Source organism: Micropterus salmoides, unplaced genomic scaffold (assembly GCF_014851395.1).
Source record: "Micropterus salmoides isolate LMB-PRFRI ecotype aquatic unplaced genomic scaffold, ASM1485139v1 Ms_hic_scaffold_17, whole genome shotgun sequence".
NCBI classification, from domain to species: Eukaryota; Metazoa; Chordata; class Actinopteri; order Centrarchiformes; family Centrarchidae; genus Micropterus; species Micropterus salmoides.
In genome coordinates, this window is record NW_024040817.1 from 24,103,699 (window position 1) to 24,118,002 (window position 14,304).

At 39.8% G+C, this 14,304-nt stretch overlaps 1 protein-coding gene across 1 annotated transcript in view; it reads right to left on the bottom strand.

Moving 5' to 3' along the window:
* csmd2 (CUB and Sushi multiple domains 2) overlaps nt 1-14,304 on the bottom strand; it is a 251,780-nt gene that overhangs the window by 221,986 nt on the left and 15,490 nt on the right. The window contains exon 2 of the mRNA XM_038725504.1: nt 12,840-13,056. Within this exon, the coding sequence (XP_038581432.1) occupies nt 12,840-13,056 (217 nt within the window). The remainder of the gene's footprint in view (nt 1-12,839; nt 13,057-14,304) is intronic.

Below are 14,304 nucleotides of genomic sequence, written 5' to 3' on the forward strand. Positions count from 1 at the left end.
ACAGTTGCTGCAGATTTGTCGGCTGCACATCCATGATGCGAATCTCCCGTTCTACCACATCCCAAAGGTGCTCTATTGGATTGAGATCTGGTGACTGTGGAGGCCACTGGAGTACAGTGAACTCATTGGTATGTTCAAGAAACCAGTTTGAGATGATTTGAGCTTTGTGACATGGTGCATCATCCTGCTGGAAGTAGCCATCAGAAGATGTGTACACTGTGATCATAAAGGGATGGACATGGTCAGCAACAATACTCAGGAAGGCTGTCATGTTTAAAGAATGCTCAATTGGGCCCAAAGTATGCCAAGAAAATATCCCCACACCATTACACCATCTCCACCAGCCTGAACAGTTGATATAAGGCAGGATGGATCCATGCTTTCTTGTTGTTTATGTCAAATTCTGACCCTACCATCTGAATCTCGCAGCTGAAATCGAGACTCATCAGACCAGGCAATGTTTCCCAATCTTCTAATGTCCAATTTCGGTGAGTCTGTGCAAATTGTAGCCTCAGTTTCCAGTTCTTATCTGACAGGAGGGGCACCCAGTGTGGTCTTCTGCTGCTGTAGCCCATCTGCTTCAAGGTTCAACGTGCTGTGTGTTCAGAGATGGTATTCTGTATACATCTTGATCCAGTCTGCCCATTCTCCTCTGACATCTGACATCAACAAGGCATTTTCGTCCACACAACTGCCGCTCACTGGATATTTTGTCTTTTTCGGACCATTCTCTGTAAACCCTAGAGATGGTTGTGTGTGAAAATCCCAGTAGATCAGGAGTTTCTTAAATACTCAGACCAGCCCGTTTGGCACCAACAATAATGTCACGTTCAAAATCACTTAAATCCCCTTTCTTCCCCATTCTGATGCTCGCTTTGAACTTCAGCAAGTTGTCTTGACCACGTCTACATGCCTAAATGCATTGAGTTGCTGCCATGTGATTGGCTGATTAGCTATTTGTGTTAACAAGCAATTGACCCTTCGCTAAGCCACACACCAAATACACAGCTGGCCAATCACAACGCAGTATAGGTCTCACTCTAACTGAAATCCGACACTTTCATGGATGCACTCCATTGACTCTAATGTAAAAAGAGTAATTTTCTAGCTATTTTTGGCTATATTATATGGTCAAACACTGTTCCTGGGGCACTTGTAATAGCTACGTTCGCTACCCAGAGAGGTTGATAGGAGAAGTATGATTTATTCTCTTTCCAAAACCTAAAATAAATCCAGAAAAATGTCGGCTGTGGATCGTTCCAAATGTAATGTTAGTTAGCTAACGCTAGCTAACTTCCAACTCATCCATCCATCGTCAACCGCTTACCCTGCGTACAGGGTTGCGGGGACTTCCAACTCAATGGAATGTAATAAAGCCCTGCTGTTCTGCTTTTTGATGATTGTAATAATGAATAGAGGCCTACCTAGCTTTACAGGAACAGTGTTGATCGTTCATATCGTTGTCTTTTGTCTCAATCATCAGGGGATGTGGTGGCTCACTTGTACTGTATTATCGGTAGGCTTTAGCTTTAGCTTTTTTCACATCCGTTTGAGTCAGTTTGACAGCCTGAATACAACCTTCAAATGTATAATGTAACTGCAAAACTGCATCTTTCTGAGATCGCTTTTCCAACTAATTTGACTATAGAGTGCAGTAATAGACAGTGACAGCGCCAACAGTTTGTCGGACTTAGCAACAGTAACTAAGGGGGACGGGGCTTAGCGAAGGGTCAGTTGAACAGGTGTACCTATTAAATGTGTGTGTGTGTGGGGGGGGGTGTGTGGGTGTGTATATATATATATGTGTGTTAACAAGCAATTGAACAGGTGTACCTAATAAAGTGGCCGGTGAGTGTAGTATTTTGTGTAATGGTAAAGGTGGAGTACATAAATAGACTTTCACCGACTTCCTTAACCAAAATGTGATAAATTGCATGTTGTCCCATTTATGTACATACAGTCTCAACAAAACTGTTGCTGCTCTACAATTTGTTCAGAGGCAAAAATCATATTTATCACCATTATGAAAATTATAAATGCTTCTTTATTACAGCTTGATCAATCAAAAATGACTGGAAACAAAGAGAGGTCATGCAAGCAGTGAAAAAAATCTGTGATGAGCCTGCTTTCCAGTCTACCAGACATGCAGCACAAGCTAAAACCGCTGCATATGCGCGCCCGTGAGTTGTACTGTGCCTTAGGTGTTGTACTGAAAATTCTGACTGACATGATTTGCATAAGTTGACATGCAAATCAACAAAATTAATTCCCTGCAGTGAGAAAAGCATAACATCCGCCTCCCACCATCCCTTTGTTAGGTAGTGTTTATCAATTTATATCATGCAATTCTTGGCTTTGTCTTAGTTCCTGTCATCATGTGCTATTGCTCTATATAATGAATGCTGTATGAACTTATCAAGTTTAAAATAGTACTACAAACATTTCGAGAGAAATATTGCAAATCAACTCATGCTAATTAGATTTTTGTATAAAGGACTAACTGGCAAAGATGACCTTGTGTTGACTGATACAAGCATTATCCACAGTAAAAATGTATAATTTATAAAAAATTATGGAGCCAAAGTTATTTATACTTTGGCTCTATAAATTTGCTCATTTTTTGATTACGTCATCTGTAGATCCCAATATTTTCATCATTAAGTGTATACATCTGATCTGGTTAAGTCTAATTTAGGAAATATTTCACATCTTCATGCTGGAATGGGCTGCAACCACAAAACTCTGCTGCTCTGCTATCCATAACTAATCACATTCTAACTAAATTAATCCTTGGTAGTCCACAAACAGCATATCAGTACATCACTTTTTAAAAATTCTCACCAATTTATTGCACAGAACTGCTATGATATCAATTAAGATTATTTCATTCAATAAAAAAACTGTTAAAAAAATGTTAGCAGGGCGTGATTATTCTGTCCTTTTCCTTTGACTCAAATGAGTGTGACCCTAAGCACCAAAAGGCTGATAATGACACATCTTTTTGAAGGGTACACTGCGTATTTAATCTTTTATCTCAGCAGGAAAACATTTCATTTCATGCCGCTGCCAAAGTGTCTCTGGATAGGCCCCGGGATGGAAGAATGTCAATAGCAATACACACAATGAGTGATACACAGGATGTAGGATATAAATTCACAGCCATCTAGTTGATTATTTCTCTAATCTGGGGTTACAGGGCCTAATAATTCTGTCTCACAGGTGAGCAGATGTCATAAATCCCTACATCGTTTCACTTTTTTTCCCAGCACGAGATGATGAAAAACAAACTATCACTCTTCCCCCTGTTTTTAGCAGACTGCCGTTAAAGCTCGCGTTGATAAGCGGCAGTCTCTCCATTAACAGCCCAGACTCAAAGGAACTATAAATCCCACAGTGTGTGTGAGCGTGCGTGTGGTTGTGTCAGTGTGTCTGGTCTCACATATCCCGAGGTCTGTATGAAAAAAGATCTATCTACATATCTACATAGAGTGCATGCATGTGTGTGTGGATGCTGTTGAGTAAGATGCTCAATCATGACCGCCACAAACAAATAAAACCATGCAGCCTTGAAGCCATATTTCTCTCTCACACACACTACACGTCTCCTCCCCTTTGGATTTGTACTATTTGCACCGATGTCACACAGCTTGTTAACATATAAGCACAAGTAGCTCAGGTTGAACAGACAAAGAAGCAAAGTGTGCACTCAAAAACACGTTGAACACGTGTTCACCACAGTGTTCACAAACTGGAGTCATTTTCCAAAGTATGTGCTGTGAGAGATTAATGGTCAATACCTTCACTGAAGAAGAATTACTGCCGTGGCAAGTGTTCAGGCAGGAAGTGCCGTTATACGTCACCCACTCTCACTCTGACCCGCATACAGTGACTCTTTACAAGCTTGACTCCCTGACTAACACTGTGCTCTTTCATGGATGCACACTAACACACCAAATGCTGGCATATAGACAGGAGAGTGAATTAACACAGCTTTGATGATCCACACTAGCATTCTGTACTGTATAATAATATCTGTCTTTTGTTACGTAGTGTGGTGTAACTGCAGTTTTATCAAGGGATACTGCAGTAAATTACCCATGGACACATATGATGTTAGTGTATAGCTACAACTATTTAACAGTATTTAACAATATTGATTAATCAGGTGATTAAATTAAAGTGATCATTAAAGGGAAACTTTGGTATGTTTCAACCTGGACCCATTTTCCAATATTTTTGTGTCTATGTGACTAATTGGGACAAAATGTTTTGAAATTGGTCCAGTCTGCAGCTGGCAGCATCGAGACAGGGCTGCAACATAATCCTTCTTAGTAAGGATCTTATTCTTAAAAAAAAAAATCTCTCTCTGTTGGGATCCTTTCCACAATGTTGTCAGACACTTGTAATAACAATCTGAGTCAGTGGCAAGAACAAGCACTTTCATGGGCATAGCCTACTTTGACAGGGCACAATTGCCCGCAAGGATTCTGACTGCAGCACACTCGCTCAATTCTGGACCGATTTCTAAAAATGTCGTCCCAATTTATCACATAGACACAAAAACGGGTAACGCTACATTATTAGTGACTCCGTGGAATTGAGGAGTCAATGTACAGTACAGGATGGAGGTGGAACACCTAGCGGGCTGGTGCAGAGACAACAACCTGGTGCTCAATGTTGATAAAATGAAGGAGATGATCATCAACTTCAGCAGGTCACAGCCTGAGCACACACCACTCAACATCAGTGGCTCTACAGTTGAGTGAGTGAACAATATCAAGTTTCTCGGAGTGCAGATCTCTGATGACCTCACCTGGTCTAAAAATACCAGAGATTGTAAAAAAAAGAGCCTGTACTTTCTGAGGAAACTGAAACAAGCATCACTCCCAACCAGCACTGTCATTGCATTCTACAGAGGCATGGTGGGAAATGTTCTGACATACTGCATTGTGACCCGGTGTGGTGGTTGTACTGTGTCTGACAAAAAGGCTCTGCAGAGGGTAGTGAGGGGAGCTGAACGGATCATTGGAGTCTCCATACCTCCTGTCGAGGATCTCTTCAAAGACCGGTGCCGGAAAAGGGCAGAGAACTTTGTTAAAGACCCCTCACACCCGCTCCATAAACTCTATGAACTGCTGCCATCAGGCAAGCGGCACAGGAGCATCACCAGGAAAACAAGACTATTGAAAAGCTTTACTCCACAGGCTGTGAGGTTGCTAAACCAATGACATGACTAAATGCACTACAGTGCATCTAATCTCATATCCAGTAGTCACTTTATATTTATACCGCCATTTTATTTTTATATTTAATGTTATACATTGTAGCAGATGGTGTGGGACCTAGTGAGAATGTTGTATCGTGTTTCTTTTAATCTTTTAACTGTGGTATGTCTGGCAAATGACAATAAATCATATCTTATTATGTTTATAATAACAGTGGTTCAAATTAATATGTTTATTATTATGTAATGTGAATTGTTTCACCCGTAGTGAGGAGTACTTAACAGCTAAAGACCACACATTTTTTACTCAGGATTTAGGGGAGGAAAACTGAGCTACACGGAGAGTGAATAATGACATATTCATTAGGTGGACACAAACACCACTCCAAATGAATGCTAATGTTGCTTCATGTCCGCTGGATGTGTAAATAAGCCACTGTATGAAAATGTGCTTGCAATTTAAAAGGGGAATATGTCAGTTTAATATTCACAACTTGTTTCTGCTGCCCCCAAGTGGCCGACAGAAATCAGTTATTGCAGAGTTAATTCATCATTTAATCTATAAAAACAACCTCACATTTGCCAGGTGACATCTTCAAATTGCTTGTTTTATCAAATCAACAATCCAAAATGCAATTAAAAAAGAATCAATTTACATTATATTAAACAGACAAACTCTGCAAATCATCACATTTCAGAAGCTGTAACCAGTTAAAGCCTGGCATTTTCCCTTGAATTTCTAAAATAATGATCAAAATATTTGGAAAATTGGCTAATTGATTAATTGAAGCCTTAATTGGTGTCTATATTTGGTTGCTTAAAGGATCAAGTGGCCAATCAGACATCTGGGAGTATTCCTTTACAGTCTTTTTTCATGGTCTGTTTTTTTTTGATAGGCGATTCATGCAGCTGAAATCAAAACATTTGCTACAAACTGAAGCGATATGAAACACATACATAATATTTCTTCCCTCTCATGCATATACTCTACAAGCACTTGTGCTCTCAAGTGCTTGCCAAAAAGCAGAAATGTCTCTCAAACCTTATGTGTCTGAAAAATTACAGGGCTACCAGTTTTCCAGCCCATTGCCATTTACTCTGTACTTAAATTTGTGTATCTGACTGTGTCTGTTTGTGTGTGATTATGGTGCTCATTTAATCTGTATTCCAATAAACCTTGATTTTGTTGACACTGAATCAGCTTGCTGGAATGGGCTACACACTAGCCTAGATCCCCCTATGTAAGCGTAGTGTGTGCACACACATACATACACTGCCTCTCTCTTTCTCCTCCACACACACAAACACATCCACACACAAACTCATATTGTGACACCCCAACCTCACAGCACTGAGGGCTGACTGTAGTGTTAATGCCACTCCCAGCACCATGCACTAGTGCCCCTTATTTAGGTCCTATCAAGCCCACAGGCTGAAAATCTGTCCCTTCCATGCTTCCTCCTCCCTCTCTCACTTCCCCGCCCCTGCCAGACTGCCAGGCCTTAAGTCCCCCCGTTCCATCACTCCATCACTGAGAGCACGGCATGTGGAGAGAGATGCCTTCACACACCTCAATAGCTTTTTCCTCTGCTGAAATGTACTCAGTGTTCCCCAAATGGCAGTTACAAGGTGAAATGTGACACAAAACGGAAAAAAAAGATGATTTTTACAAGTAGGCTAAGAAATGTGTACTGTCGTACAGAGTGACAGTGAGTGAGCTGGTAGATGTTCAGTGTCTTGCTTAAGGTCAAGTTGGCTGTAGATTTAGTCATGGGAAGGTCTTTAAATCATGCACTACAATACCACAGGCTGTGTTTAACCCAGGACACCAGGGTTACTGGTGTGTAGAAGGAAGTTCTATAATAATATTTTTACTGCAAATAAAGGACCAGGTAATCCTTACACTGGGCATTTTACTGCATTATTAAAATGTAACAACTAACAAGTTTGACAACAGACAGGGAACACACAAGATGGGGATTTAAATTGCTTTTTTTACATTCCATACCAGGGACTACAACTCCTCCATACTTTACTACTTTACTTTACTACTTTATTACTACTTTACTGACCATTTTTCTACAGATACCACAAGTATTTATATTTATTTTTGCCCTTCAGGCAACTAACAACTTCCATAAAGTTTTGTGTGTTCAACTTGCAGAAACTATAAGCATGCAATCCATCACAGTAACAAGTTAAGTTGCACTTGTCATGAGGCAATGCAGTTGGAGCATTTTGAAAACTGTCCATTCAACAGCACAGTCCTTTATCACAGCGCTTAGGGCCAGAAACAGCAAATTATCACATTCTGAAGTTATGTTATTGTAAAAGCATTCCCTATGCCAAACAATAAGCACTAACATGGATGTGGATGTGAATCTCAAGGTCTCTTATTCGAACAAGGTTGTGGTTTAGTGAATCTCAGACAACAAGACAATTCATGAAGAATTTTTCTTACATGTTGTTTGCTGCACTACCATATGGCAGTTGTGTGAGAATAAAATGAAGATGACAAATTTGTTAAAAATTAGATATATTAAACAAAGCCATGGCAAGATTTTAATACTGTACTGAAATAGTTGGAAAATTGCTTCCTTAGCCTAGCTTAGCATAAAAACTGTAGGCAGGGGGAAAGAAGCTTGCATGGCTCTCTCCAACGTTTGAAAATCCATCTACCAACAGTTCTAAAACACAAATTAACACGTTGTTTCTTGTTTATTAAATCCATACACAAACAGAAATATAAAAAGTGAAATTAGTGGTTTCAGCTAGTTAAGTGGTGTAACTATTTCAGAAGAGTTTTCAACTTCAGGCACATTTCGCAACTTCATTGAGTTTTGCTGTCACAGTGAGGTTGCCAGGCTTGATATGTGCCTGTACAGAGATCAATACCAAAACTGCTCACCAGCTGTATCTGGCAACCCATGCTGTAGCTGTAGGCGCTGCACAGAAGTACTGGACAGATGGAGACTGTTGTTTGACAAGATATAGTTTGAGCATGTCACAGCGAAGGCACAAATTCTTATTTTTACATTACTGTTTGTGTATGGATTCAACATGTGAGATACAACATTGATTGGTGCGATTGGTGTTTTTAAAGTGTTGGCTGGCATTTTTTTAATTTGCAGAGACCCTGGCTGTTATGGTTGCTTCCAGTCTTTACGCTATAAGCTAGGCTAACCATGTCCTTAAAGCTGTTCCATACTTAATGCACAGACATGAGCTTGATGTCGATCTTCTCATCTAACTAAGGAAAAGTTGTATGTAACTATTCATTCAAGTATTTGTAGTTAATGAATGCTGAAAATTCAGTGCAAAACCAGCAATATGGTTCTTTACAATTTGCTTAGCACTTTTGTCTGAATGATCAAGATAAGTTTATTTAGTTTACATCCAGACTCAGGAATTCAAAGAGTGACCATAACAAACATCTAAACTTAATTGCAAAACAGGAAAAGATGTTAATATTGCTTCAATATAGTCATTTTATGATATTGCAAACAGGTGGATAGGATAATTTTTTACACAGATGTAACTATAAAAGTCTCAAGTCAGCCTACCCACCAAAATGATTTCAATTTGAGGTTAATTTCAATGCTGTTCAATCTCTCCCTGTGTAAAGTAACTGATAGCTTCCACAACACTGAGGGCGCAAGATCGACTTTATTTACTCACTTAATCACTACATCTGGAAATTAATGATCCGCTTGATTAACAGCAATCAAACACTGACATCAGCTTGTGTTTCCAATGGTACATATCACTGCATATAATTTTTCAGTCTTTCCTTTTCAAACAATTGAAACGTCCTTTCAATTTTCTCAGGTGTCAGTTGGGAGCAGCTGTTTAATGAAGTGCTGCGGCAACAGACTGACTCATATACAGTATGCATTTCCTAAGGAGTGACAATGACTCATAAAACAACTGCCGCAGGAGTACACATGCTCACAAACACATACCAAGGTGCACATATACTTTGGAACACAAGCACATATATTTAGATGAACATCTTTGTAGGCAGCATTCTCCTGAGAGCAACAGATTTCTTGGCTTTGCTGTGTCAGCAATTAATAAATTCAATCAATCAACAATATCAATAAACACATCTGAAGGAAAGTGACTGCTTTGAAAAAGATATCAAAGGTCATCATTTGAACATGAAGTGAGGCAAAACATTAATTTTTGATGAGTACCTTAGATTACAGGAAATATTCCAAGCTCTACAACGTATAGCATGGTATACATGAAAGGCTGATCAAATTCAGCACGCAGGACACAAAATGGAGAACAGGCAGAAGAGATAAGACATTAAAAAAAATAGGTGAGGAGGAAATGAGGGAAAGTAGAAAGATATTGGAGGAAGAGGAGCAAGACAGATGGAAAGAAAATTACTTTTGACACAAGCGGGAGATGAGAGCAAAGGGAGGGCTGAATTATCAGATGTACATCTTTGTGTGTGTGTGTGTATGAAAATGTGCTGATGAGTATGTGTGTTTGGTGTGGGCGGGGGTGTTTGTGAGTGTAAATACATGCATGTCCTGACAGACTGCTGTTGACTTGTGAGAGATGTTTCTGGCCTATTCCCAGCCTTTCCAAGCTCACTCATAAATAAAGCTGAAAGGCTCACTTTTACAAAATGCCTCCTTTGAAAAGAGACGAATTCTGGTCAAAGACAACACAAGCAGAATCTAAAGGAGATCCGTGTTCCCTACAACCTCTTCAACATTCCTTGTGCTTCTCCATCTTTCTCTTTTTTTTCTGGATACCCCTTTATTCAATTCATTTTATTTCCCCTCACTTTTTTTCAAAGCGCTTAGACAGAGAGAGTGGCGCTTTCCCCCCATCCCGTTGGAGCATCAATATACAACAGAGCCCAGAGATCCAAACAGGAGAAAGGCTGAGGAGAACAGCACAACACCAATCCATAATGGATTTTCTTCTGTCTTTCATTCGCTTTCTGCAGGGAGATGGAGTGGAGGCAACACTGCCACAGAAAGAGCGGGGGGGGGGGGGCAGAGAAGACGTGAGAGAAAGAGAAAGAGAGAGAGCGACAGAGAAAGAAAGAGAGAGAGATATCAACGGGGGGAAACAGAGAGGCCGACAGAGACTCAAAACAGCCCTCAAGAATATTTCTCTCATCTGTCTCTAGAGGGCTTGCATAACATATGCTTTAATATGCTTTAAACTATTTGAAAGGCCAAGCTCATAGCAGAAGGTGACAGGAATTAATAGAGGCTTTGGTGTGGCTTCAACTGATCAGATGCAGAAATTGTCACTAATTAAGTTAGCCTGTAAGTGGGAGACTGCCAAGAGGTCTGACAGATATCAGACTGCAAGCAATAATATCCTGAAATACAAAAATGCATCAGTGAATAGCAGCTCTCTGGCTGTATCTCATAATCACTGCTAATACTAACAGGAGCCTGGCTCTTTAGATGGCAATTCAGCCTAACAATATTTATTTCTTAAAGTCCTGAATAGTTGAAAACGTGTTAACTTGGTGAGCATGAAACTCTGCGGACCAGAGAGACAATATTTCAGTTTGCACAGGCTGTTAAATTGACGATCATACAGGAGGATGAGACTGTTGATTCAGAAATTGTTTGTTTGAGGCTTCACACTCAAGTGAGCTTCATTTCATTTTGTTGGTAGCTCTGAAGCACAAAATGTGCCCAGAATCCCAGTGATTAACTAGTAGATTCTGTCAAAGTGTCTACAGAGTCTCCAGTTTCCAGTCCACTGCCTTCATCAATACCTTCATCAGTTTTTTTTAGTTCAATGTAATTTTATTATTGACCATCCTTTTTAATTGGTTATAATAACAATGTGCTCACTGCTGTAATTGCTGAGATCTGGGAAGACAGTGACATCACTACAATAAAAGGACGAACAGACAGGTTCTAAACAAGAGTTTAGCCGGATTAGCCACCACTTTATATGGAAACCAAATTGAGTGAAGTGACCTTATTAGTTATCTGAAATGTCACTAATAAGCCCTCATTGTATTCACGCTCAACTAAGCATGGGTCCAAGTTGAACCAGGAAGACGGTCTGTAAAGTTACATTTTTTTTTATAACATTCACCTCAGTTTCTCTTCCATATAAGCTTGGCTAAACTGGATGTCTGTTTGAAACATGTCCGATTGTCTGAATGCTCATATTTCCTGCTCTATCTGCCTTTTGTGGGCAATATCACAGTGTTCCCAGATCTTAGCCCTTTACCCCCCACCGTTGCACAAACACTTAACTTTCATGGAATGCTAGTACTACAAAAACGACTCCCTTTTTTTGGTCTTTGCAATCATTTTCAAATAAAAAATTGCTTTTCAGATGAAATAATCTAGATACAAATCACAGCAGGGTATACAGCTGAAACCTTAAAAATAAGGTGATCTTACCTTCAAAGCAATCTGACAGGCCAACAATATAATACACATTTTATGTCCTTTTTGCAAGTGTCTTTCGAAAATAGTCAATTTGGGGTGGTTAATGTTGGGACTTTTCCTGTTTTAAGTCATGGTTTTGTGTTTCTTCTGTGCAGCCTTGTTTCTTTTTATGTTTAGTTGCATGTTAGTCATTACCTGTTCTATCTCTTTCCTTTTCTTATATAAGTTCTTAGATCTGGTTTCTAGTTCATTGTTTCCCATTTAGATGTTACATGTGTTCTGTTCTGGACTCTTGTCATTTGTTCTGATTTTTGTCCACTTGTCAGTCTGTCTTGTCCATGTCATCTGGTTCTGTATTTTGTGAGTGGTATGTTCTTGCCTCAAGTTAGAGTTTGTTTGTGCACCCTGTCTGTTCTCTCCTTGTATCTGTGTCTTGCTTTGCTTCCTGTTTATTCCGAAGTAGTCCTATGTCTCCATGTTTAGTGCAGTCCTGTTTCCTGTTTGGTCCTGTCTCCATGTTTTCTGTCTTACTTTTGTAACTCTGTCCTTGTGTGTCCCTGTGTGCTTTACTTCCTGCATTATTTTGTAGTAATCAGTTTTCCTGTGTCCTTGTCTAGCTTTGTTTCCTGTTGTTTGATTACCTGATGTGTTTCATCTGTGCGCTCCCTCCCTGCTTGTTTGCCTGTGTATAGCCCTCAGTTCTGTATTGTCTTTGTTGCATCCTCGTCAATTGAGAGTGTTCTGTCTGAGCTTAGTTTCCTTGGTATTGGATTGTTCCCTTTTGGATTTTACCTGTGTTTTTGGATTTACCCTTTTTTGTTTGGACTCATGCCTTGTGCTCCTGTGTAAACCTATATTTTTCTTTACAACAAATATCCTGCACTGCATCCTCCTCGCCAATGTCTGCATTTGGGTCCTGACACTGTACTCAGCTATACCATGACAGTTGACTCATTGAGTTCTGTGTCATTATTCCGATTCCATGATTTCCATATCTATGACCGATATTGTAATAAACCCCGAATTATCCTCTAAATGTTCGACAATCTTAACTTTGTCATTTTAACATTTAACCTTCATTCACTAGCAAATTAGAAAAATTATGTTTCCCATGGGTTCCATGACAACGCTATAAAAATCTATGTCAGCACTCAAGTCAAATAAAACCCTTGACATAATAAAAACCAACACATATATTGCACATAAAAAAATTAGGCCGTCTTTACCGTGTACGCAGGTTCCCCGGGCTGGGTGGCCCGTCATATACAGACAAGATGTCAAAGTCCTCCTCTAGGGCGAAGCCTTGAAACACCAGCTGTATTCGGTTGTGCTCCGCTGCCACAATCACCCATGTACAGTTGGCATAGTTAGGATAACCGTAGGGGTAGCCAGGGCTTTCTATCGTCCCATTGGGACTGTGTAGTGTGTAACTGCAGTTCTGAGCTGTGAAGAGAAGAAGAAATAGGCAGTTATTAAAAGGTTGTAAGGTATGTTAGAGCCGCTAGCAGTGTGTAGAAAGTTTTTAAAGACCATTAAACCAAATAAAAGGCACTCTTCTATATCCAAGAATGGAAATTATACAAACCCACACACACATACACAACTACACACCCACAGTCAAACGGTTTTCACCAAATGCGGCAACATCCATTATCACCTACAACGTGCAGCATAAGCCATTAATATAGCACCGCTAAATGGCTCGCCCTCTCCCAGCTTCCCCCACCTCTACCACCTCCATCATCACACACTTGTTCACTCACTGGCCCTTTCACCACATTAGTAATAGGTTCCCACGTTAATACATGACATCGCTGGAGGAGAGAAGATGAGCAGACAGGAGGGGAGGGGAGAGGAAACACACACAAAGGCATGCACACTTGAGTACAACATTAATTGAACTCATCTTGTATTTTCGCAGCCACTCAAACCGCCTTCAATCTTAAATTTCAATCATGTGTGTTGCAACGTATCAGTACTGAGCTTGCGGTGGATGTGTGGAGGGTGAGCTATGTGTGTGTCTTTTCAATCCTTAAGCTAAATGACTTGTCTTCGACTGATCCGAGCACAGCCGAGACTTCTAATCAATGTTAGGGATTTAGTTGTAATTAATCCCTAATGTGGACGGATGTGTGATTGCTCTTATATTTTGTGTAGCTGTGTTGTTTTAATTTAGTGCCTCTGTGTGAATATATGGATTAACATCACCCTGTAGTGAATAGCTCACTCTTTTGATCTTTGACATATTTAGGCTGTGATAGTAGCTGCAGTCAAAAAATGTATCTAAAAGTTCATTTTCACAAGTTGTCTCATGTGTTGTAGCTTTTGAACTAAAACAGCAGAAATGTGAAAATGTCCTCATAGAGGAACTATATTAGAATGTCATGCAAGAATACATGCTATTTATCCAAATGATCTGTATTTTCCCTTTGTTTGCTTCAGCCACAAACCTGAATCATAATGCAGCCTGATTAAAATGTAATTAGGAGAGTATAATTGGAGGACATCTGTTATCTGCATAACCCACATAACACAAACAATGCAACACTCGCAGTAGATATGATTTGTGTTTTCATTTATATCCATACTGTGTAAATGCCTGGGATAGCTCAGTGCATCTCAATGAGCTACACTACCTGGCTGCATTAAAACAGGTTATTAAAAAAAAAAAAACAAGATTCTTGAGTAAAC